Consider the following 25,118-nt stretch of genomic DNA (forward strand, 5'->3'; position numbering starts at 1 on the left):
ATCCTGAACAAAAGTGGGGAAGGTTTTAAAATTAACCACATGATGGCAGTAACGTCTCCATTATAATCCTCTATGCAGCTCCCTGGAATAGATTTGCTGTTCGAGATGCACTCCATTTATTGCTCAACCTCCTGCACGGTGAAATGTTTAACTGTTTACACGGGGAAAGGATTTGGGATGAATTAAATACTTGCTTAAAATAAGGCATAAATGATTTCAATTAGCAGGTTGCATAGGGTCTTAGTGTGATGATGATGCAGGGGTAATGGCTATTCCGAACAGCTCACCTGCCATCCCTTGCCTGGCAGGGAGCAATGTACAGGCACAGCGATTGTTAAAGCTCACTTAGACGGGGAGATGTAATGGGTGAGTTTTGTGGGGTGGATAGTGCTTGGATCCATCTGCCAGAGCTAAGAGAGAGACTGAAGTTGGGCCAGGGCCAGAGTTTAAGGAGTGGTTTTAGAGTAGCAGCCGTGTTCGTCTGTATTCGCAAAAAGAAAAGGAGGACTCGTGGCACCTTAGAGACTAACCAATTTATTTGAGCATAAGCTTTCGTGAGCTACAGGTACACAGGGGCTTGGCCCAGGCGAGGGAGGGGTGATGCTACTGCGGGCGGGGGGGGGGGGGAAGGAGGGGGAAGCTGTGTAAGGCAGTGGGGGGGGGGAGGGGGAGATGGGGTTTGTGGTTTCGGGAGGAGGGGTGTCTCCTTGTGCGCCTGCTGGGGTGAGATGGGGCCCTGGTGCTGCGGGTCTCTTGCCGGCAGGGGGCAGTATTGCCTCAATGGGGCAGGGGGGGCTGTCCAGCGAGTGTCACTGTACCGGGGGGGGGGGGGGTACCATGATGTCATCTAACAGAGTGATGCATAACTCTGATGTCACTGGGATATTGTGATGTCCCCCACGCCCCCAGAACATCCGGGGGGGGTGCTTTCCCTGACCTCCCCCCCTCCGCCACACTTCCGGCTAGTGTCTCCGTTTGCCGCTCCGGGCAGCAACACTTCCGGCGGCGGGGGGGGGGAGTGGGCAGGGTGTGTGTCGGCGGTTTTCGGTTCCCTTCCGGTTGGGCGGGAGGGGGCGAGAGCGGGCTTCCGGTGAAGCGCTTCCGGGTCCCTATTGTCCCTTCTCCTGCTCCGCCCCCGCGCGCAGGTTGGTTCCGGTTCCGGCCCCGGTGGCTTTTCCCCCGTCGCAGCTACGCGGGGTGTGAGGGGGGCGGCAGCGTCTCCCCCCTGATCTGGAGGGTGAGGGGGGCAGTGTCCATCCCCGCCCGCCCCGCTCTCCCCCTCGGGGTGCGGGCAGCGCCCCGCGGTCTCCCGGCTCGGACCCTCGGGGGGGGCGCGGGCAGCGGGCCGGGCCTAGAGGGGCCGGGGCGGTGCTCGGGGGCGGGGGGAGCCGCTCTCCCAGGGCTGGCCGGGCTCCGCCCTGCTCCTGCCTTCGTGCCCGGGCGGCCGGTGGCTGATGCGGCCTTTGTCTGTCTCTCTCCCCCCTCCTAGCCCAAGGCGAAGCCGCCGCCGCCTGGAGAAGAGGAGCAGCCCGATCCACCCAGAATGGCCCAGTTCAAGCGCCAGAAGCCTCTGCGAGCTGGCAACCCGCAGGGAGCGAGGCCGTTCTCAGGTCAGCTGGCCCGGCGCCTGGGGACGGTGTCTGCAGGCTGGAGCAGTCGCCCAGCCTCCCTGCCAATGGCCCCGAGGGATGAGGCGTCGCCCCCTTTTCCTGGGGAACCCGGCGTCAAGTGTTTGATCCGAGTGAGAGCCAGGACTCCTGAGTTGTGTTCCTAGGCCCTGCCGCTGGCTCACTGAAGTAGTATCCGCGTTTTATTTATGGATAATAAGATGGTTTCACAGGGGACTGGTAAAGCTTTTTGGAGCTGTGGTTGAAGGGCAAATTTGTAATATCATGCTATTATTATTAACTCAGTTGTTCCTGCATTTCTTTTTGCCACGACTAAAAGCTATAAGTGTAATATTAATATATTTCAGATGTAGCATGCCTTTCATCCCAAAGGAAACCTAATTGCTTCACTAGCTAAATACAGTTACGGAACTCGTAAATCTTCCCTTCTTCTGCGCAATATCACTGAGTTTCTGTAGGTCTAGTGAGGTTTCAAATTTTAGAATCTCTACAGAGAACAGCACTGAAATGCAGCTATCTTTGGGGTGGAGGGCTACAGCCAAGTAGTACACAGCATAATAATGTGTGTATGTATGTGTGTGGGGGAGGAAATCAACTTTGGCTTCTCTAAAGACCCTCCCCCCTGCAGTTTCAGTCTGGTACAGTTGGCCTGCTTTGGTTCCCGTCTTAAATTGTTGCGTGGATTCTGTGTGTTGGTGGTAATTTAACAAGTTCCACCAGAGAGGTGGGCGGGTGAAGAGACTTCTCTGTGGTGTGTGAAGTACTTTGAGACTAATGATTTTTGTGAGTGTCGGAAAACAGTGAACATGGCAGCTTCTTTAATATTCCAATTGGTTTGAAATGTGTTATATTTCTGCAATATTTAAGCTTTCACTTTTGTTAGTTTTTGGCTGTTCAAATAACTTTCCAAGCATGGAAAAATTGTGGTACTGTCTTCCTGAGTCTGCAGATAGACCGCTCCTGTGCTTTGATAGCTTTGCCAAGCAGCAGAAAGGTGACACTAAGAAGACATTAGCCAGGTTTAACCCTGGGGCTGTGGCAAAACAGGCAAGAATCATGTCCGTTTCATGGGAAATAGGTGAGCAGAGATGGACATTGAAGCAATTCTTGGGAGAAGGAGTAGGAAAACTCGGACACCTGGACACAACAGATGTTATGCTCTGGGGATGAAGGAACATAGAGAGAGAATTACTCACTTCCAGGAACCAGAAGCGGGCAGGTTGGGAGGCGAAGGCTTTGCATTAGGAGATACATGCTGGGTAGAGGCAGCGTCTTTCCTCCCAACTCACCACAGTTTGGTAATCTAAGGGTGGAAGTTTCCCAGTGCATTGCTTCTGGAAAACTCTGGTAGCTCCAGTGAGTCAGGCTGGTTCTCTAGCTATTAGACATCTGGAAACTTGCCCCCCTGAATGCTCAAAGTCTTTCCATTGAGTAGATCTGATTGGAACTACTATCTGAGTTGATCCCATAAGGTGTCTCTTTCCTGCTGAGCATGGAAGTTTGTACTTCCACTTAGTTTTTGACCTTCTAAGAATTTTCTAGGGATTAATTTTTTTTTTCTCGTTTCCCTTCTAGGGACACACCCGACCTCCTTATTGGGACCTCCACCTGGCCTGTTAAACCCTCCGGTCTCAGCAGATCTTATCCAGAATGCACGGCACCTGCAGGTATGCTGGGGACAATCCTTCCCTCAACCCTAGCTGCTTTGCTGCTTCAGGAAACCTAGAGTTTCTGTCCCCATGCCAACGTATTCTTTAACCCTCCAAGTCCTAAGTCACTTCTGAGTTGATCAACTTTTCCCCTCATAAGATGTGGGGCTCCTAGTGCACTATCTGATGAGCCACGGCAGACTGGGTTGGAAAGACTTGTGCGCTGTGCATTCATGAGCGAGAGCAGGGCCTCGTAGATGCTTGACTACAGTATTGTTCGGTCCTGGGGATAGTAGGGGCTGCCCAGGGCTGAGGCTGGTTGTGTGTGTGTGTGTGTGTGTGTGTTGTGCTTGTACCTGGAATGTGAGCACAATGACTGTGTGCGTGAATGTGTATTGTCTGTTGACTGCAGTGTGTGGTGGGGTGCGTGTGCAGGCGGTGACTGAGCGTAATGAACCCGCTTGCCCTTTGCCTTGCAGGTGGGTGAGAAGCAGCGAGTCTTCACGGGCATTGTCACCAGCCTGCATGACTACTTTGGGGTGGTGGATGAAGAGGTCTTCTTCCAATTGAGGTAAGGCGAGGGCTGCTCTGTGTGTGTGAGAGTGGGGAAGAGCTCTAGGAGCACTTTCCTTTTTGAGTTTCCAAGGGCCTTCGGGAGGGGAGCATTGCTCAGGGGTTAGAACAGAGGGGGACTGAAGTCAGGACGCCTGGGTTCTGGTCTGAAATAATAACAGCGGTGCTTTGTTGCACTGTGTTTTGCGACAGTGTCGTGAAGGGCCGGTTACCACAGATTGGTGAGAAAGTGCTGGTGAAAGCTGTCTACAATCCAAGCCAATCGGTGCCCTGGAATGCCATGAAAGTCCAGACATTGTCCAATCAGGTATCAGTTAAAGCGCTGGTAGTTCTCTCCATGTGTGGGCTGAAGGAGGATCTTTCCAGGCTCAGAGAACATTTGCCTTGGTCTGGCAGCAGCAGTTGCCACATTCCATCTCCGAGGCGGCTGCACCTTAGCTATGGGTGAGGATAATCCCTGTGAGCCTACTCAGGCTGCTTGTTTACCTGCTGCTGTACTAGGCCCAGCAGCTAGCCTGGTCAGTGAAAGGTTAAACCAGGCTATGCCCTGGTGCTCCCACTGCTGCTTCCTGCCAGGTGAACTCCATCTCATTCCCTTTGAGGGCCATCTCCTGTTGGCTTGAATATTGCATGCCTTTCATTCTGTAGCCCCTCCTGAAGGCTCCCACCCCTCTCCTGCATGTGGCATCCTTAGGACAGAAACAAGGCATCCTGGGAGCCCAACCTCAGCTGCTGTTCCAGCCTCACCGGATCCCTCCTCTGTTTCCCCAGAAACGTGAGTATAATGCGGGGGAGACTTAGAGCACTGGAGCTACAGGGATTCCTGGGATGATCCACCTGTCTTAGTGGCAAGGGTCCCGTGGACATTTTGGTCTCTCCTCCTAGCAAGGACACTTTTGGTCCTGGTGGCATGGGTAAGAAGTCTGGAATAAGCCCCAATCCTCATGAGGCCAGAGGAAAGCTTATGTGCACCAACCAATTCGATTGCCTCCAGACATGGGTTGTGGGAGCCCTGGGATGGCACCTCCTGGAGCGAGGGCGGGGGAAGCCAATGTAGCAATAACAGGCCTTAGTTAGTCCAGATAGGGATTGGCTTTTGGAGCGGCTTAGCAATAAGACTGTGTATTTGTTTCCCCAGCCATGAGCCTCTTCCAGTCATCCCCTTCGCTCCATCTGGGCCACCTTGGGAGATACCCTGGTCGGGGCCCAAAGGGCAGGCAGGACTCAGGCAGATGGTAAGGACTGTGGAAAGTGTGTCCCCTATAAGCTCCAAAGGGAGGGTTTGAAGGACCCTTTGGCAAGTGTGTCCTGCATGCGGTCCTTAAGGGGCTTTTTGGAGGAAGGAGAGAGGTCGCCTGTTAGGGCTGGAAGATGGCTATACTTACGGACACTGTGCTGGTTACAGGGACGACTTTGATTCGAAGAAGCGGAAACAGAAAGGCGGCGAACCGTGGGGAGTGAAAAAGCCACGCCATGATCCGCCACAGTACCGGGTCTACTTTGCACGCTATGCCGTGGACAGGTGAGAGCCCACGGGCGCTAATGCAACAGCTCTGATTGCAGTCTAGCTTTCACTCTGCCCCTAAAAGTCATTACCATTGCTAACTTCTAATGCTCCACTGTCTCTCTGCCTGGCTCCAGCCCCTTCTGCGATGCCATGGAAATCCTGAGACGCTACTGCAGCATCCAGTTGCCCCGGGAGTTCTACGATGTCCGCCTGTGCTGGCTGGACACGTTCCCGCTCGCCCAGCCGCTGACCCTGAGGCACCCCAGCCGCATCCTGGTGGCTGACCCCGCAGAGGAGGCGGCGCCCAAGACAGAGGAGGACGCTGTGCCGGAGGACGCGGATCCTGCATTCAGTGCCAAGGTGAGAGATTCAGCGGCACCCCTAGCTCGGCGTGCCTTCCTGCCCTGGATGACATAGGGCAATGGGTATCTGTGCCAGTCTGACCCTGTTGCTGTTCCCCCAGGTGATGCTGCTGTCGTCCCCAGGGCTAGAGGAGTTGTATCGCCATTGCTTATTATATATTGAAGAGCCCAGCGAGCAGAAGGAGAGTCCAGAGCACCCCACAAAGCAAATAAAGGTGAGGCTGCTGTGGAGCAGGAATTCCCTCCTCTACAGAGGCTTATTGGGCTTCTCTTCTCCTTCCCTAGTTCCTGCTGGGGAGGAAAGAGGACGAAGCTGTGCTGATTGGAGGGGAGTGGTCGCCTTCCCTGGATGGCCCCGAGCCGGACTCTGACCCCATGGTTCTGGTTCGCACAGCCATTCGCTGCACCAAGGCCCAGACTGGCCTGGACCTGAGCGCTTGCACGAAGTGGTGAGTGTTATCCCCTTGGGCCCTGGGAGCAGACAGGGCTGCAGCCAAAGTGACCGCTATTACCGATGGGTGAGATAATCGGACCAAAAATATGCCACTCTAAATGAGTTTTCCTGTGTTGTTCATTCCCTTCAACAGGCAGGACGGAGTAGCTGTATAGAACTTTGGGGTGCCTGCTCCGGGTTGGTGGATGGGGTGCTCAGATCCATGTAGATATGGGCTGGAACTTTGGTTTGGCTGATTACATCATGGCTATATATAGAATTCCTGCCCTGGGTAACCGTAGCAACTGATTTTACTTTGCTTAAACCTGGTCTCCCATGTGACTTGGTTGGTTAGTAACAGCCGAGGGAAGATGGAGACCTTCTGTCTTTAACATGGTGGGGGAATGGACCCTAGCAGTGATAGGTTTTATTCCCTGTTTCCAAAAGCTGAGCCTCCCCTCCCCTGCTCCAGGTTCCGTTTTGCAGAGTTCAGGTATCTGCGTCGGGGAGACCCATTGCAGAGGGAGACGGCGGTGATCTTCCTGCCGGATGTCTGGAGCTGCATGCCGTCTCTGGAGGAGTGGGAGGCCCTGTGCCAGCAGAAAGCCGAGAAGGCCCCTCTGCCATCCCCGTCGCCGGAGGAGAAAGCTGAGATGGTGAGAGTGGGCTGTCATAAAGCCAAGAGCAATGGTAGTAAAGGTCTTATCACTCACTCTTGTCAAGATCTCTCTGTAATGCTTTTAAAAAGGATGTGGAGATATCAGAAGCAGCCCCTGACCAGGAAATGGAGGCCAATGCACAGGAAGTAAATGCCACAGATGCTGCTGCTGAACCAGAAGCTCCAACTCCCCCACTTGAACCTGCCATCGTTGCTCACCCGAAAAAACCAGCAATGCAAGGTGGGCAGCCGAGCTGCTCCAACCTCTCGCTCTGCACCCTGCTGGAGTACAGGAGACAGAGGGAAAAGCTTTCATTTGAGGTAGGCTCACCTCTCCCTGGGGGCAGGCACCAGGCCAAGCTGGTGTGTGGTTTCCTGTTCTACTGTGGGTGAGCGGCCGAGTTCTGTAGAGTGCTGCACTTAGAATTCTTTCTGTCCTCCTCCCTCCCCAAGGTGGCGGTGATGGCAGAGCTCTTCCAGGAGATGCTGCAGCGGGATTTTGGCTACAGGCTTTACAAGGCATTGCTGGCTCTGCCCGAGAAGGAAGAGATGACAGAAGCAAAGAACCTGGAGTCAGAGAAGCCAGCTGAGCATGAGAAAGTGCAGAAGGAAGAGGCCCAGGAGGAGGAGGTGGAGGCGGGAGCCAGTGAGCAGGAGCCTGGGCAGGTGTGTCCCCATCCCTGTGGGGCCCTCAGCTGAGACTACAGAGAAGTTCTGACTCTGACTCTCTCTCTCTCTCCTGCCTGTGCGCAGACCCATCAGGAGGAGGCAGAGCAGAAGCCAGCATGCAGTGAAGATCCCCAAGAGGATGAGAAGGCCAAAGTGGAGCCCAAAGACTCAACTGATGAGCTGTGCATGCTGAGCCTAGAGGATGACCTGCTGCTGCTGCGAGACGAGGAGGAGGAGGACTTTGGTAGGTCTGGCGCACGGCGTGGGTGGCACGCGCGTCCAGTTCCTCCAGTTGGGCTGTGCAGACAACTTGCCTTGCTTGTATCCCCTGTAGGTGTCAAGTTAGAAGATGCAGAGGTGCGATCCATTGCTTCCAACCAGTCAGAGATGGAGTTCTCAGCGCTCCATGACCTGGTCAGTAAGCCACAGGGGTGGGGGAGAACAGGGCTGTCATGAGTTTGGGTTTCAGTGCAGGTCCCTAGCTATGTATGTATGTGCCTTGTTCCTTAGCAGCCCAAGGAGCTGGACCCAAGTGCTGTGCTGCCCCTGGATGCCCTCTTGGCCTTTATCTACTTCGATTTGAATTTCTGTGGTTACCTGCACAGAAGAGACCTGGAGAAGATCCTCATGACGCTGGGGCTACATCTTTGCAAGGAGCAGGTGAGTACCAGCTGGGGGGGGAACGCTCCATTGTGAAGGAAGTTGGCACTAACTGGCAGCGTGTGCTGTTGACAGGCGAAGCGTCTTGTGAACAGAGTGGTGACTCAGTACGTGTGTCAGTACCGGAGCCTGCACTACAACCGCCAGGACAGCTCTGACCCCATCCCTGAGGAGGGGCTCTTGGGTAAGTATTGGCTACAGGGGCCGTGGCAATAGGTGCCTAGCGGGGGAAATCCCCCCGCCCTAAGTCGGTTGCTCTTGTTTCAGGAAACCTTGCTTTGCTGCCTGTCTCAAACTCTGTGGCTGAGGGTTCTGCCCAGCCCAAGGCAGTGGTGGAGCATGGGGATCTGATCTCCCACTGCGGGACCGTCCTCAACTTGGGAAAGCTGCTGGAGAAAGCAGAGCAGACTGAGAGTAGCCGCCTGTACCTGGAGAGCAAAATCCACACTCTGGAGGTCAAGCTGGGTGAGCCAGAGTGCACTGCTGGGGTGGTGGTGCTAGAGTATGGCAGGGCCCACCGGGGGGGGGGAACAGGGTTGAATTTGTTCTCTGCCCACAGAGGACGCCCAGACCAGGTTCTCAGCGACAGAGTCCTCAAACAAGGTGCTGGTCGCTGAGCTGCAGGATGTACAGAAGCAGCTGGCTGATATGGAGGAGCAGGTGAAATCAGCAGAGAGGCAGAAATCCCACTTCCAAAGGCTGCTGCAGGAGAACAAAAAGCGCCTCGTTCCCCTGCAGCTGGAGATCCAGCGGATCATTGAGAAGGTATCAACTCCCCCCTCCTCCCTGAGAGAGTGAGACATGGTAGTTAGTATGTCTTCTCTCAGCTAACACCTTTGCATGGGCAGAAGTGAAGTACTGTGTTCTGAGATGATGGGGGGAGGCATCCTGCTGTCTCATGCCTTCTTTCTCTCTTCCAGACTAATAACTGCTTAGAGAAGAAGGAGGAGGAACCAGCATCTAGCAACTGACACCTGTGGATCCCCTGAAGCTATTATAGTGTGCCGAGTCTGTGCCCTGTCATGAGCCTAGACTAAAAATGGCAAGGTCAGTGAGTGAGGGGCTTAGATGCTGAGGAAGGAACCAAGAACCCTTTCACTGCCTGAGGGAGGAGACTTGAACTGGGTTCCCATTATGGGGGAGCCTAACAGTATTGGACTGCAACACATGAGACAGCTCCACTCTGACCCATCATCAAACTTTTGAGGTAGGAATTGCTAATTGTCTACAAAGGTGTCTGGTAAGTGATGGCTGTGAGCTCCAAATGAAGGTCTGCCATCTGCACTTAGTATTGAGGTGGTGCTTTAGACAACAAATGTGGTAACAACTTGTATTTAATGGGAAAGGTTGAAACCCCCCTCCTTTTTCTTCACTTGTCTGTGGCTATTTTTGTCTTGTCTCTTGTTTTCCCACTGAGATGACTTTTTTTAAAATTCTAAATAAATAGTTGTGTGCTACAGGAAAAGTTCTGGTGCTTGTCCTGTCTTTGCTCAACAGGAGTAGGCTGGAGCAGCTACCCTTTGATCTTGTGCAGTTATCATCGAGGCTCCCCCAGCATAGGTAGGGTGGTCAGTCGTCAGCCACAATGGACAGGGCCCGCAGCTCACTCAGCTTGGCTTCATTCTCTTTCTCCCTCTGTTCATCTGTGAGGCCTGGCTCATCAATCTGCTCTGTCAGGTCTCCGAAGATCTTGTGCATTTCAGTGTAGTACACAACCTGGGGAGAGATGGTGTCAGCCTTACATTTTAACAATGGCTGCTTACTGGCCAGTTAACCTCAGCCCACCCAAAGGGGGGTGGCTTGTGGTCTCCAGTCAGCTCACACAGTATAATTTGGGGGGGGGGGAGTTATTAGTGCAGGTAGCCATAGGGAGACATCAGAGTATTAACATGTGCAATGTTAAACAGCATCCACTAGGGGGCTCCACACTCTAACTAGAGGATCAAGTGATGCCCTATTAATGAAGCTTACCAGCAACATTAGCTCACATTACCTAGGCAGCAAGCTCTGATCCTGGAGTCACAGCTTGTCACTGAACATTGGCAACTTGCACGCAGGCCTAGTCAAAGCAATGGGAATTCTACTGCGGACCTCCCTTCTGGGGTTGGAGGAGAGGGAGAGAGCAGACTAGCATTTAACACCTCCAAGTCAATAAAGCTCTGAAATGGGTGCACATGTCCACTGGTGCAGAGAGATTGGGTTTTAAGCATTAGCTGAAGCTGAATATCTACCCCAACAAACGATGGCATCTGCCCCTGTGGGCTCCCCCCACTCTCTAGAACAATCGCTACCCGTAGATGAGAACTAAAATAGAAATTCCACTGAGTAACATAAATAAACTCAATGAGGCATGGAGGGAGAGATAACCCGGAAAGAACGCCGGCTGGATGAATGGGCGGGGGCGGTAGAGCAGCCCATTACCAGTACCATTCATATGCCTTTGAGCACGAGCTCCTGCCATTCGGCAAGGATCAGCACAGAAACAGGGATGCTCTCGGCAGCCTTTGCCTTAATGGCCCCAACGGGGACGCTGCAGTTCAGTGGTCACAGCAGTGAGTCAGGACTCCTGGGTTCTATTCCTGGCTCAGCACTGACTCATTACATTGCCCTGGGCAAGTCACCTCCCTTGTCAGATGTGTCTGAGAAGGAGGGTGCTATGGAAGGGCCAAGTAACCCTACCAAGGGTGGCCGCGAATGACGCAGTCAGAGCTGCTGCTAACCCTCCGCCCCCACCAAGGGAGTGACTGTCGGTGAGAACCCAGGGACAGTCCCAGATTTCTTTAGAACTCCCTGTGCTCAGCGAGGTGCCCCTTTGTCTCTGGTATTCCTTCATGATGGAGGAATAAATCCTCCATCCAAGCAACCTCAGGGGGAAGGGACAAAGGCATGTTTGCACAGACCCATGGATTAACGGCCCCTGGAGAAGGGAAAGATCTGCTAGCCAAAGCAAGGGACAAGAGCACGCTTGGGAACATGCAACTGCGCGCTCCTCAGTGTCCCAATATAGCTGGGCCAACACAGAGCCCCTCTGGGATGCGGAGCAGGACTGACACCTCACTGCCCTCCAAACAGGAATGGAAAAGCCCTCTCTCGGCTGTAGCTTCCTCAAGGAAAAGCTTCTAGCAGAGGGTCTTGCAGGCCAGGCCAGCCCCGCTCGACATGTCAGAGTCCCAGACGCACTGGGTTTATGTTGGGCACCTCGAAAGAAGTTGGTTTCACAGCAGGATCACGTGTTTTAAGAGCAGAGGCTCCAGGGAGCCTCGTCCCTTCAGCCCTGACGCTTGGAGCGTGTGCCATATCGCAGGTGAATCAGTCTGTGGGCAAGTGGCTTTTGGATATGCAGAGGCCCAAGTTCAGAGGGGAGTCTGAACTGGTGTTATTTACGCCTTCTTCCAGTCCCCTCAACGCGCCTCTGCTTATTTGGACTTTTACAACCACCTTACACATCAGCTCTGTCTCTGGCCTGCTGAGTCTACCGTAGAGACTGGCACCGTGGTCCAGGGGTACAGCGCTTCTCTGGGACGCCAAAAATCACAGGTTCAAATGCCAGTGTCAGTTTTCCCCACGCTCTAGGATGGCAGTTTAACGGATGATAATGGTCCCTTCTGGCCTTAAAATCAACGGCAGAGAGAAGACTGGCAGCAAACGCAACCAACAGGAGACGGTGGGAAGGTGTACCTTAGGGCAGGCCTCCCCCGCATTTAACTCATGCCTTCCTCCAGATCTGTGTAAATTACACCAATTTTGCTTCCCCAATGCACTGGTAAGTGGGCGAAGCTAGGTCTAGGGGAGTGTGAACATGGCAGTCTAAGTTACACCTCCTCACCCTGACTGGTGTGCGTTCATCCTGCCAATCAGCCACGCTTGTCTCTCCTATCTGGAGTGACACCTAGTGAACTTGTATGCCTGCTCAGAACGGAAAGAGGTTTGTTCTGCCCCATCAGGCTGGCCAACTCCACAGGGAAACGCCTCTGCACAGAGGAAACCTAAGCTGCTCCTCACCTTCCTCATTCCCTCTCTCCACAAGAGGAGGACTCCATAAGTTTGGGCAAAGATTTACGGCCCTTCCTCATAAGGGAGGTGGGCGGGGGGGGAAAGAGGGATTTGAGTTATGACATTCCGACCCAACCCCCCACCCCCGAAAACAAATCTACATTACAGCCTGCCCTGCACCCTATCCCTACACAGGGGCCAAAGCTGAGATTCCCATTCTCTATCACTTGTGCCAACAGGGAGATCGGGACAGCGGAAACTCATCACTCATGACCTGCAGCATCCATCAGCTACAGCCACCCCGCCCCACAATCTCACCTGTTTCGGGGGGCGGGGGGGGCTTTGCTCATTGACTTGAGTGGGATTGTAGGATGGGGCCCTAAATAAACATCACGAATGTTTTCCTCAGGTCCTTCTGCTGAAGCGAAGCACCAGATCTGGGCAACGCTTTATGACGCAGAAAGGGCGCGAAGTTCACTCATGCTGTTCTTCCTGCACGGCATTCAACCACCATAGAACCAGATCAGCTTCTAGTAGAAACCAACTTGACCTTCTGCCAGGTAACGGGTCAGGCACACTATCCACCTTGTGCCCAACCAGCTTCCATGATAACCCCGAAATTCAGGATTGATGTTCAACTATGACTTCCTTTCCCTGCATTCAGACATCCCAGCATTTTGAGGGATAATTGCAAACCCCATGAGAGCTGTAGCATGCAGACAGAGAAGTCAGTGGGATCAATATCTATTCAATTGGATGGTGCGTTAGTCTTAGGGACTCCTATGCTGGTGAGATCAACCGTTCACCGAAATAACGTCTGAAAGAGTCTGCGCTCCAGAGAGAAGCACAAGCTAATGGACGTGGACATGAGGGCAGCCAGTGCAGGGGCAGGTTTCACTGTGGGTCTCACCTGAGCTCGGATCAGTGATTCAAAGCTGGGCTCGAAATAGTCGATGCGGCTGCTGTAGAACTTGGGCATCTCCTCCAGAAGCTGCTTGTTTTTGGCTTCAAAGTCCTCCTTCACCGGCCTCAGCTCCTCACGGGCCTGGGGAACGAGAGAGGGGGTTGCTCAGCTGCCTTAAAAATCCCCTTTCCCAAAACAAACCAAGGTATGACCTTCCAGAGGGCCCAAGAAGACCTAGCGATCTCAATAAGGGAACATTCTGAGGACCAGGCTGTGGGTTTGGGGGATGACTGAATCTCTCCCATAAAGAGATCCACAGGTAGGTCACTCAAAGGCAGTAAGGACTCTTAACACCACCATGGCAAGCTCCTTGTATCTGCCACATGCACAACTCGACTCAGTGAGTGGGCACCAAACATTAAGAGCTTTCCTTAGCCAGTCTCCTCTATGTTGTACTATAAATATGCATCAAAGTTGCTTTTCTGTGAGCAGCAAGGTACAGATGACCTGCTGGGAGACATAATAAAATAGTTCCTTCTCCTGCCTCACAAAGAGAAATGAACGCTATACGCCGGGGTCCTCGTCCGAAATCAAACAGAGCTCTACAGAGCAAACCCGGAATGCGACACAAGATCCTCTGACTAGCAGCTCGAGGACAATGTTAGCAAGCACCATAGTTTATCTGTTGGCTGCAGCCCTGTGGTCAGATGGTGTCTCACTTGGACATTGGCAGATCTCTCTCTCTCTCGCTGGGATAACTGTGAAAAGTTCGGAAGGACCCTACAGCCCGCGCCATACTGGGGGGGCCCATGCCGGTGCCATGACCCCATATTCAGAGAGGAGGCCTCACTTGGCCAGCAAAGCAACTTTGCTATGCTGCTGGAAGTAAAGATGAGTAGGGGAGACGCCAAGTTGAGTTAAGGCTTGGCTGTCGGACCTGCTAGCGCCGCTGGGCTGATGCCGAGACTCTGACGGTCTTCGGTCTGCCCTCGGGGTTTTCTCCCTAACCCTGTGCCCTCTCCTGTCTTTGCACTTTGCCTGTGACCTTCAGTTTGGAGAGTCCTATTGGCGATCTTTAAACAGAAGCGTGGGGAGAAAGGGAAATGTCTCTGAGAAGGGGTGGAAAAGGGCAGGAGGGGGTGGGTGCTGAAACATTAGACAAGTTCAAGTCTGCCACTTAATCCTGGTGCAATTCCAAAGGGCGGGGGTGGGGGCTAGCAGTGAGATTCCACATGCTGGTCCTGCTCTGGCGGTATCTAATCCTATGGACAGATTGGTGTTAAGACAGGTTCCGGGGCCTTTGTTGGGAAAGCACGCTAGAGATATGGAGCAGGCATAGCTTCCGGCTAGTAAGGTCTTAAAATGTCACCAGGCTCGAAAGGGGCAAATGCATTGTCTGACACCAGTCCAGCTACCCAAACTGAGCCTCAGAATGTTTCAACTCACGGGAAAGGAGGGTTAATTCAGGAAGCTTCCTGCATCCAAAATCTGAGGGCTTGGGTAAACAGCTCTAAAAGGCCCAATGTATATTTCAGGCCGGATGGAAATACCTTATGAGGGTATGCTAACTCCCTACCAAATATCTGGATCTCTCTTGAATAGCCTGGCTTTTGGTCCTCTCCAGCAGCAGCTCTGGCTATCCCAGGTGTCCAAGCTCAGACTTTTGATTATTTATTTCAGATTTTCATGGGGAAAAAATTAGATCACACCAGAAGTTCATTAGGCAAAAAATAAAACCGACTTAATCACCAGGACAAAAGAACTCCCATTTTTCCAGCCATAGCTTTAGTCACTGAGGCTGAGCAGCATAAGCTGCTTACTATGAAGTCTGAATTCTCTTTTGTTAATGCTGATAGGGCTGTTCTTTAACACAATACTTAATTTGGCGGGGAAAGTGATCAAAACGGTGTGTTCTTTGACTCTGATGAAGGCGACTATTCCTTAGAGGTTTCAAGTGAATGTTTTGTAGCAATGACAGATTTGGCCGGGAATGCTGGTGAAGATTTAGTAAAAACAAAACCCAAACCCCAACAACTTTGCTCGAATTTCAGAAAGACGTAAGAATTTGGTGACGTTTCATGTGAACCAGCTATTGCAATTTTGTGAGACCTAAGCTTTGTACCGGGTGGCAAAGGTGTAGAATTCCATGATTGTTTTTTATAGCTGTTTAGGCAAATTCTGAAGTTTGGGGGAGTGCTGTCTCCTAACGTGCTCTTACAGTTATCTCCAGCTCTTGTGGGCTTGAGTTTGGAGAGGACGTTCTGTTTGGTCTTAGACTGAGTGCTCTTAATTTACCTGGATTTACCCAGCATTGCGCATGTCAATTTAATATTGAAAAAATAACGGCACCTTGCCCCAAAGCACTGAATAAATTAGAGTGTACTTTAGGGAATTTAGATACAGATCTTAGATACTGAAAGACAAAAGATCATTCAGTCCATTTCCCTGCTGAGGTAGGGTTGTACCCAAGTGTACGTTTCCAAGGGATTTCCCCGGTCTAGTTTTAAATGTCCCAAGCAATGGCGTTCCGATCATTTCCCTTGCGAGTCTATTCCATAGCTTAATAGATCTTCGATGCCTAGATTGTCTCTGTCTTAATTTCATCACGCTATGCCCAGTTACTGTGCTAAATAACTCGGCGCTTACACCATTCAACAATACTTGGCATGTCAGGATGAAACATACGCCAGGGAAATTGTACTGTGCCACGCTGCACGCAAGGGGTGCCCTAACATTCTCTCCAGAGCTTTTCAACCCCAGCAGTAAGCGCCCGTCTCCCAGCTCTGTACCTGGTGTAGCTTGGCAAGGATGGGGCCGGTCTTCTCCTTCTCTTCGTATTTTTCCACCTTGGACTGCAGCCGCTTGTAGTCTTGCAGAGTCTGCTCACGTCTCTTCACTGCCATGTTCAGGCTGGGGAACACGCTGCTGAACCTGCAGGGGTTCAAAGAATAAACCCCCCCGTGAATGCTGTGGCCTGGCTGGACTCATCTTAGGGACATATCTGCTTGGCCAAACTCCCAGCTAAGAGCCTGTTAATGCAAGGTGCTCAGGCAGAATTCTGTATGACACTAGGCGTTAGCACCTGTCCTCAGATTACTGGTAGGGCAGAGGCAGGGGTAGGACAAGTGCCCTTAAGGCCCGATCCAACCCCCAATGACTTTAATAGGAATCGAATCAGGTCCATAATCGGCACGAGTCTTTCCATGCAACAAGACACGAGACTACACTACAGACCATATTTATCCTCGTGGAGCTTCCAGCAGATGCATCACGGGTCCTATGCCTTTAGGTCGAAAATGTATTTCATGTTAACAGCCTGCAAACATCTGAAAGATGCAGATATTAAGTGGGGAGAGGAATTCTATGGGGAGTTGCCAGGGGGTCTGACTAGAAGTAAGGGAACAGTATTGGACAAATGGAAATGTAGGCTGAATATCAGTAAGCATTTCTTAACAGGGAAAGCTACAAGGTCTGGCATAGCCTCCCTAGGAATGGGGTGGAAGCCCCAGAGCTCAGGATATTTAAAATTAGACAGGAAAAATGCCAGGATGGAATATTTTTGCTCTGGCTGCTGCAGTGGATACGAACTAATTTCTATGACGCTATGAAAGATATAGGGGAAGGAGAAAGATAAGAGCTGCTGGCCCTGCAACACATAGTTGTCCCTTCTCTCCTCTCTCGTTGACTGGAAACTGGGCTCTCCTTAGCCAAGAGACTGCTATTAACTCAGCCCAAGAAGGGAGAGCCCTAAGACTAAGAGAGGCAGAGACAGCCCTCGGCATTTCCCTGGGGGAAGAGAAAAGCATGAACAAAGGCCTGGGGCCACAAAGGAGCTAGTCCTGAGGGATCCCAGTGGCCCTGGCACTGCCTTGCAGTTTCTCCACTGCTTGGAAAGATTATATGAGCCACATGTTGCTCTTAAACCAGGGCATGGGATCATCAGCCAGTCTTCCTGGGACACAAGCACTAGTTCATGACTGAGAAGGAGGAGGGTTGCCAAGACAAAAAGAGGAACAGGAAAGAAAACAGAGGGAATGCAGAAAGCATCCTTTTCGCTTTCCTGACTTGTACTGGCTAGCACTCAGGGCACAATCCTGTGAGGCGCTGAGCATCTCCAGTGATTCCATGGGAGTGAAACATCTTGCAGGATTAGGCTGCAATTGATGAAACAGAAAGAAACCCTGATCCCATCTTTTGTGCATGTGGAAGAGCTCCATTTTGCTACTTCCTGAGGTGAATAATTTGCTCACACCTATCCCACTTCCTGCACAGAGCATGGAAGAACAACGGGGGTTGTCTAGGTGCTCAATACTCACCAAAACATTGGTTATGAAAAAGATATTCCCGGCAGCTTTTATGGCATTTCCCACTAGAGTGAGCGTGATGCAATCCACACTCCCAACACCCCCTCATCCCTCTGTCCCCTGAGTCCTTTTGCTAACATGAACCCTGCACTGTGGGGATTTAAAGACACACCACTCCTTTTACTGGGCTGATATTACTCTTTAATTTCCCTTTCAGAGAGGGACACGGTCAAGTTAGTTTAGATCCAGAATTTAGAATCTGTTAATCAAAACAAGGAGTGAAACCAAACCTAGTCCAAATAGAAATGTGTTTATTATAAACTTCCATGGGCATTGTGAGACTGAACTAACTAGTGTTTGTAAAATGCCTGGAGTCCCAGCTGATGGAGGGTGCTACTAAAAGGGAAAGTTCATAGAATATCAGGGTTGGAAGGGACCTCAGGAGGTCATCTAGTCCAGCCCCCTGCTCAAAGCAGAACCAATCCCCAACTAAATCATCCCAGCCAGGGCTTTGTCAAGCCTGACCTTAAAAACTTCTAAGGAAGGAGATTCCACCACCTCCCTAGGTAACGCATTCCAGTACTTCACCACCCTCTTAGTGAAAAGGTTTTTCCTAATATCCAACTTAAACCTCCCCCACAGCAACTTGAGACCATTACTCCTTGTTCTGTCATCTGCCACCACTGAGAACAGTTTAGCTCCATCCTCTGTGGAACCCCCTTTCAGGTAGTTGAAAGCAGCTATCAAATCCCCCCTCATTCTTCTCTTCCGCAGACTAAACAATCCCAGTTCCCTCAGCCTCTCCTCATAAGTCACGTGTTCCAGTCCCCTAATCATTTTTGTTGCCCTCCGCTGGACGTTTTCCAATTCTTTCACATCCTTCTTGTAGTGTGGGGCCCCAAACTGGACACGGTACTCCAGATGAGGCCTCACCAACGTCGAATAGAGGGGAACGATCACGTCCCTCGATCTGCTGGCAATGCCCCTACTTATACATCCCAAAATGCCCTTGGCCTTCTTGGCAACAAGGGCACGCTGTTGACTCATATCCAGCTTCTCGTCCACTGTAACCCCTAGGTCCTTTTCTGCAGAACTGCTGCCTAGCCATTCGGTCCCTAGTCTGTAGCGGTGCATTGGGTTCTTCCGTCCTAAGTGCAGGATTCTGCACTTATCCTTGTTGAACCTCATCAGATTTCTTTTGGCCCAATCCTCTAATTTGTCTAGGTCCCTCTGTATCCTATCCCTACCCTCCAGCGTATCTACTTCTCCTCCCAGTTTAGTGTCACCTGCAAACTTGCTGAGGGTGCAATCCACGCCATCCTCCAGATCATTAATGAAGGTATTGAACACAACTGGCCCCAGGACCGACCCTTGGGGCACTCCTCTTGATACCGGCTGCCAACTAGACACAGAGCCATTGATCGCTACCCGTTGAGCCCGACAATCTAGCCAGCTTTTTATCCACCTTATCGTCCATTCATCCAGCCCATACTTCTTTAACTTGCTGGCAAGAATACTGTGAGAGACCGTGTCAAAAGCTTTGCTAAAGTCAAGGAATAACATGTCCGCTGCTTTCCCCTCATCCACAGAGCCAGTTATCTCATCATAGAAGGCAATTAGATTAGTCAGGCATGACTTGCCCTTGGTGAATCCATGCTGACTGCTCCTGATCACTTTCCTCTCCTCTAAGTGCTTCAGAATTCATTTCTTGAGGACCTGCTCCATGATTTTTCCAGGGAGTGAGGTGAGGCTGACTGGCCTGTAGTTCCCCTGATCCTCCTCCTTCCCTTTTTTAAAGATGGACACTACATTAGCCTTTTTCCAGTCGTCCGGGACCTCCCCCGATCGCCATGAGTTTTCAAAGATAATGGCCAATGGCTCTGCAATCACATCTGCCAACTCCTTTAGCACTCTCAGATGCAGCGCATCCGGCCCCATGGACTTGTGCTCGTCCAGCTTTTCTAAATAGTCCCGAACCACTTCTTTCTCCGCAGCGGGCTGGTCGCCACCTCCCCGTGGTGTGCTGCCCAGTGCAGCAGTCTGGGAGCTGACCTTGTACGTGAAGACAGAGGCAAAAAAAGCATTGAGTACATTAGCTTTTTCCACATCCTCTGTCACTAGGTTGCCTCCCTCATTCGGTAAGGGGCCCACACTTTCCTTCACTTTCTTCTTGTTGCTGACATACCTGTTAGTATTACGATCATTATTTTGTTCATATAAATTAGGCAGTTGCCTGCAATAACAAGGAAGTGGATCCAAGAAGGACCTTTCCAGTCTTATGTTCCCATGTCAAGGTTTTGGTTTTTTTTATTTAAAGATACATCAACTATTTAAAATCTAGTCCATTTCACACACCTCATTAGAAGTAGTTAAGAGGCCCTACACTTGTCTCCGAGCCCTCCTGCGGAGACTGGTGATTTTACAGTCACATTTTCCTATTTTTTAAAATGTTTTTTCTCTCCTGCTCCTGCTGTGTTACAGAGCCACACAACACCATGGGAAGCTGGCTGTCTACACAAGGGGGGAAATAAAGAAACTGACCCCTACACAAAGTGCTGTTCTACGCATAAAGCACACAAACTGACAGAGGAGAGAAAAATACTATTTCCCCACTCATCTTATTAATTTCTAATCACCCGAGGTGTTATTTGCAACAACACCAGCTTCAAACAACAATGTTCAGACAGATGTGAAAGTTTTAAGTGGACAGTGGCTTTTTAAATATTGTCCTGCATAGTTATGAACCCAATGACAACAATCTTGTGTTAGTGCCCGAGAATTAAAAAGGGACGGTGACTTGCTGTGAAACTAGCCTGTCTAGTTTCACTGCCCTGACCAAGTGAGTTGCAAAACATAAGGAAATAGCAGTGACAGGAAGTAAATGAGACTGTGAACATTTTTCAGGATTAATAATCTACAGTATTCATATAAGGCAAGGGAGCTTTTAACTCTGAATTTACCTTATCAATGTCTCTTTAACACTGAGTTCCAGCTAACGCGGTGCACCGTCTCTCTTATCGTTACCACATTTGTTCTGCGCAAAGTTAGAACTGGGTTCACCTCTCACATATAACCGATCAAATTCTAAGCATTTTGTGAACCTGACCTCCTCTACAGTCCATCCAAAACGTTACTGCCACAACCATCTCTCTAGCCCATTGCTTCACCATGACAGTCCTCTGTATGAGGCACTTGGCTGGATCAACAATGTACTGAAGAGCAAAATCACACATCTTGCCGTCAAGGTTTTATCTCACACAGTCCCTGCCTACCACTTGCACTTTCTCGCCTTTCATATTCCCTCCCTGATTTTACCAACGATACCGATCTCGGGATCCTCCTCCCACAGCTGACTTCTCACCTCCCTCCATGCTCCCCCTTATATTTGGCACCCCCCCTCCCTGAGTCTGTTGGCCAAGCCATGTCACTTGCACCATTTAAATCCTTCCTGAAGGCTCACTTCTGCTCCCTCACCTAGGCCAAGTAAGGGGAAATAAATAGAATTATTGGCACTGCCAGGCTGTGCCTAAGCCTTATGGAGTTGCTTCATCTTCGGATCACTGTCACCTTTCTCCTTCCTCACCTCCTTCCCCTTATAGCCCTCACTCTACCCAAAACCATAGGTGTCATTTGACTTCTATATTTAGGGGGTCAGCTCCAGTCAGGCCAATGTGGCTGTGCATTCGGGGGGAGGAGGAATTTCATGCCTGCACAACGCTTGCAGGTTTCTTTTGGGGGGGGGGGGGCGGCAACACCCCCCCTGTCCCTCCCCAAACTATGCCCGTGCCCAAAAACCTCCCTTACTTCTGCTCATCAGTGCCAGTCCACATGTAATCTAATATCAGCCACCTTTGGGTCAGCTGACAGCAGAGTTAAGGAGATCTCCTCCTACACTCGGAGACATCCCTTGCTTTTCATCTGTCCCCTTGGCTGCTTTCACCATTGGAGAGAGGCAGTGAGGGTTATTAGTCTGGGAGTCACTGTTGTAATCCTGGCTCTAACACTCATTCCCTCTGACAAGTCACAACTGCCCCGTCTCAGCTTTCTCCATCTGTAAGATAAGGGTAATAATTCAGATCTCCGGTTTTAGGCTACACTTGATGAAATCTCTCAGAAGCAATAGCACAGGAATGGGTTTTTATAATGTAGACACACACACAAACACCCAACAGGTTCAAAGTTTGAGGCATTGAAAACTGCTGATGGGTCCCCAAAAGCCGTATTTTGTAAAGCAATCTGACGGTGAAAAACACGATGCAAAGGCTAACTACAACCTGGGTAGAAAGCTGAAGACGCCCCACCCTGCCCCCGTCCCTCTCCTCTTGTCACAGACTGTCCGGAAGTGCTGCTAAGCAAGAGCCTTCATCACTGTAAGTCCCACCAGCAGCACACCCAGGATGGGAGCTCTGTGCCCCAGACAGAAGGAGTAGTAGGACCATGCTATCAAAATCCATATCGCCCATAGCCATGGAGCCAGGTGCCAACAATTATGCAGGCGACAGGAATATTCATATTAGCACCAATGTTTTGTGAATTAAGAAATGTCTGAATGAATATTTAAGTATGAAACCAACAGAGTATATTGCTGAAAGTGACAGAAGAGGCAGCCAACGAGGAGATGGAGGAAAGACCCACAGGTGACCATATTAAGCTGGTTTACGGAACTGAAATGAAGCTTTGTGGTAAAAATGAAACCACCCTCCCTCCTCACTAACTGTCAGTGGACTTCAATCATGCACACAAATGACTGACTATTAGAGAACTTGCTCCTATGAAACTGGGCACTGTACCTCCACAGTGCACTGGATAACTTGCTGTTCATAAACTATATGGTCAGTTTTACAGGCTAAAACCAACAAATCCGTCATGAAAACAGTTTCAATAGTACTGCAACATTTATCCTTCTGTTATGTCTTTCTTACAGGTGAGCAGATTTTATACCCACCTGTACTGAAATACCTGTGATCAACAAGGGGTAACAGAGCAAAAAGGAAAATCCCAATTTATGAATTTAATTGTGTTTGATATATTTAGATACATGAACTACGTCGAAGGATCTAGCTGTGGAAACAGAAGCCAGGCTTGCTTTGCAGCACTGACCACTTCGCTCTGTGCATGTTTAATATTATTTATTTTTACCGGGGCTGCACTCAATATGTGCTACGTGCTGAGCAAACACATAGGGAGACAAAGGCCTTGCTCTGAAGCACTTACAGTCTAAAAAAGACAAAGTCCAGAAGCGTTGGGGAACAGGATACAAGGACCATTAGTGTTTAATATTCCTGGCTCAGACGGCGAAATACCAGCCGGTGTTACCATGATCCCGATCGCTAGGTATAACTCAAAAATAGACATAGCTGTATAGTGGGTTAGTGCAGGGGAGGCAGTGCGTCTTTCATACCTAACTGTGTGCCCACCTGATTATGCTTCCCACTCTGCCCAAGAGTCCACGGGGTGACACAGACTATCACAAACCACAGTCACTGCAAAGCCGCTGTTCCAGGGCTCACAAGTGCCCACAATGTCACCAGCAAGACAACTGCTAATCAGAACAGCAGCCTACAGAGACCATCCATAAGGACAGACCCCCGGGCCTTACGTTATCCTGCCCTTCAAACACCAAGGGCAACTGTGCCTTTTATTGGTGATTCTTTGCATCCACCATCCCTTTATCTCATTATGGAAATGGGGCTGGGGCATTAATAACCTTGCATCGCCCTGTGCAACCTGAAAAAGTCATCAGCGAGCCCAAGGTCACTCTTCCATCCAGCTGGTCACATGCAGATCAGATGCTGCTACTCTGAGATTGCTTTTTATAGTCAGTTTCACACAGGGTTTGCCATTATATTTAAATGTCGTATCAGCTAACAGAGTGGCTCCCACTGGGACTGGCTGCAGAGGCCCTGCATTTCGTGGGCATGGGGGAAATATTTAAATATTTAGCTGCTATGTAGATAAGTCAAGAAACATGTATTAAAAGGGCTGGATAAATAGGAATCTGAATGAACACAAGAGATCTGCACAGAGGGAATGTATAAACCGCCATGCCCTTCCCATATTAAAGGCCCCGTGTACTCTGTGGCAGGATGGCCATGAATTCGGTGGCTTTTTGGTGCACCAGCCTGCAAATTCTGCAGCAGCTTCACTCAAATTACGTGGTCGCTATTTAAAATGAATTCGAGATGAAAAGGAATCGGACAATCAGTACAGTGACCCCTGTTTTTATTGGGATATTACAATTTAATTTATTTTAGGATCCTGAAAGAGGCAAGGGCCAGATGGCTCAGGAGGATGGTACCGGAACATGGAGCCTTTCAGCTCCGAGTCACAACTTCAGCTCCCGACCAGGCCAGATGTTATTGAAAGTTGTGACCATCCGATGGCTCGGGGGTGGCCTCTGTGCTATTAGTTTGGTGGGTCCCAGTCACGTTGCCAGCAGACAGGGGTCTACAGCGCAAAGCCCACATTGCCACTGATTGCCTCCTGCTTGGTAGTCTCAGCAGAAATGCCAGGACTGACTGGGCCGGGGGATGGAATTCCCCTCTCCCCAGGTTCACACTGAAGCGCTACCGTGGGGAAAGCTCACACTCCAGCTCTGTGAATGCTCTGTGCATTCTCACAGGTAGGTAGCGAGGCACACGGTTTAATTTTATATTGCAAGGGTAATCAGGTAAAAAAGGCAACATGCGCCTTCACTGGGCTGGGGCTGGATCGGGTTGAGGAAACAATTCTCCTGCCATCAGATCCTGTTGGCTCTAGATGGAACATTCCTATGGAAATTCTCTCATTACGACAGAACTTCTAGACTTACACTGAAAGGTATGGCACATGCTAGGTATTTTCCCTCCCAATTAAGGTTGTCCCTAATTCTTCTCCTTCTTTACTGGAGTGAACTGTATGTGGAAGCAGGCTCTCAAGCCAAATGCCCGGGTGGTAAATAGATGTGAAGCACAGATGAAAGATATGGCTCCTGTTACTGCAGTGGGGTAAGGCACAGGACAGTGAGCCAGGAGACCTGAATTTTGTTCCCAGCTTTGCTACTGAATCATTATGGGCCTCGAGTAAGTCCCATAACCGCTCTCTGCCTCAGTTTCCCACCTCTACGAGACTCACGATACCTACTTTGCAAAGTGCTTTGAGATCGACAGATGACAACTCTTGTAGACGTGTTCTGTACTCGTCATAAATCCAATACCATTATTTCTCCACATACACATGCCACTATACAGGGGAAAGATGTTCTGACAGCCACAAACACTTAAAAAACCCCCAAGGATTCTAGCATGAGCCATTTAAAAAAAAAAACTTGGTGAAATAATGAAGCCGCCTAAGTGGGTCTCACTTCGGTGGGTATGTTGCTGAAAACAGGTAGCAGAGGGGAGACTCAGCTGAGATTTTAGAGAAGTCCCTAGCTCACCCCGGCTTCCCAGGGCTGCAGAATCCTGCTTATAGAGTAAGCTGCCATTGTTTTCTGTCACCTCTTAGGAAATGTGGTTGTGGGGGATTCCTGAAAAGAACAGGTGAGGGTAGATAGATAGGAATAACTAAAAGAAAATACAAATAATAGTCACCCTACCTCTGGGGGAAAAATGTACCAGTGAAACTCCTTTTAGGATGACATTTTAGCCTCAGAAAAAAAATCCAGACTTTAGAAGATTCTCTGAATTATAAATAATGTTGCCACTTCATTTCTATGCTGTAGCCTCCCGTCAGCTTCCCATAATTAAAGGATGGGGATTGAGAGACACTACCACGGAAGATAAAAGCACCATCAGAAT

General features: G+C 50.4%; 2 protein-coding genes across 10 annotated transcripts in view; one reads left to right on the plus strand and one right to left on the minus strand.

Annotated features, from left to right (window-relative positions):
- The window catches only part of BIN3 (bridging integrator 3), a 64,172-nt gene that overhangs the window by 477 nt on the left and 38,577 nt on the right, over positions 1–25,118 (minus strand). For 4 of the 6 annotated variants that reach the window (XM_027830490.3, XM_037886225.2, XM_037886224.2 and 1 more), the window contains exons 7-9: positions 15,826–15,967; positions 13,043–13,177; positions 9,456–9,855 (exon numbers count right to left, since the gene is read on the minus strand). In XM_027830490.3, the coding sequence (XP_027686291.2) occupies positions 9,709–9,855; positions 13,043–13,177; positions 15,826–15,967 (424 nt within the window). In that variant the 3' untranslated portion in view covers positions 9,456–9,708. Of the gene's footprint in view, positions 1–2,820; positions 2,832–9,455; positions 9,856–13,042; positions 13,178–15,825; positions 15,968–25,118 lie in introns of those variants that run through there. The other 2 variants (XM_043536174.1, XM_043536173.1) reach the window with 2 other exon arrangements.
- CCAR2 (cell cycle and apoptosis regulator 2) lies at positions 996–9,604 on the plus strand. 4 transcript variants are annotated; one of them, XM_043536171.1, is made up of 21 exons: positions 996–1,145; positions 1,490–1,610; positions 3,204–3,295; positions 3,757–3,848; positions 4,043–4,157; positions 4,499–4,625; positions 4,989–5,085; positions 5,256–5,372; positions 5,492–5,717; positions 5,821–5,934; positions 6,005–6,168; positions 6,625–6,808; positions 6,901–7,131; positions 7,264–7,476; positions 7,564–7,723; positions 7,814–7,893; positions 7,990–8,139; positions 8,215–8,323; positions 8,407–8,604; positions 8,699–8,904; positions 9,060–9,604. In XM_043536171.1, the coding sequence occupies exons 2-21, from the start codon at positions 1,544–1,546 to the stop codon at positions 9,108–9,110; spliced, it is 2,793 nt and encodes a 930-aa protein (XP_043392106.1). In that variant the 5' UTR covers positions 996–1,145; positions 1,490–1,543; the 3' UTR covers positions 9,111–9,604. The 4 variants fall into 4 exon arrangements, with proteins under 4 accessions (XP_043392106.1, XP_043392107.1, XP_037742150.1 ...); XM_043536172.1 differs by having other exon boundaries at positions 1,120–1,145; positions 7,993–8,139; XM_037886222.2 differs by having other exon boundaries at positions 1,135–1,237.

The sequence above is a fragment of the Chelonia mydas genome, chromosome 26 (assembly GCF_015237465.2).
Source record: "Chelonia mydas isolate rCheMyd1 chromosome 26, rCheMyd1.pri.v2, whole genome shotgun sequence".
Classification (NCBI taxonomy): domain Eukaryota; kingdom Metazoa; phylum Chordata; order Testudines; family Cheloniidae; genus Chelonia; species Chelonia mydas.

What these genes read in the sequence shown, in the direction of transcription:
- CCAR2 (XM_043536171.1), top strand. Translation starts at nt 1,544, where the DNA reads ATGGCCCAGTTCAAGCGCCAGAAGCCTCTGCGAGCTGGCAACCCGCAG. An exon ending in CGGAGGAGAAAGCTGAGATG is followed by an intron (nt 6,809 to 6,900) that starts GTGAGAGTGGGC and finishes GCTTTTAAAAAG; the next exon opens with GATGTGGAGATATCAGAAGC. An exon ending in CCCTGAGGAGGGGCTCTTGG is followed by an intron (nt 8,324 to 8,406) that starts GTAAGTATTGGC and finishes CTCTTGTTTCAG; the next exon opens with GAAACCTTGCTTTGCTGCCT.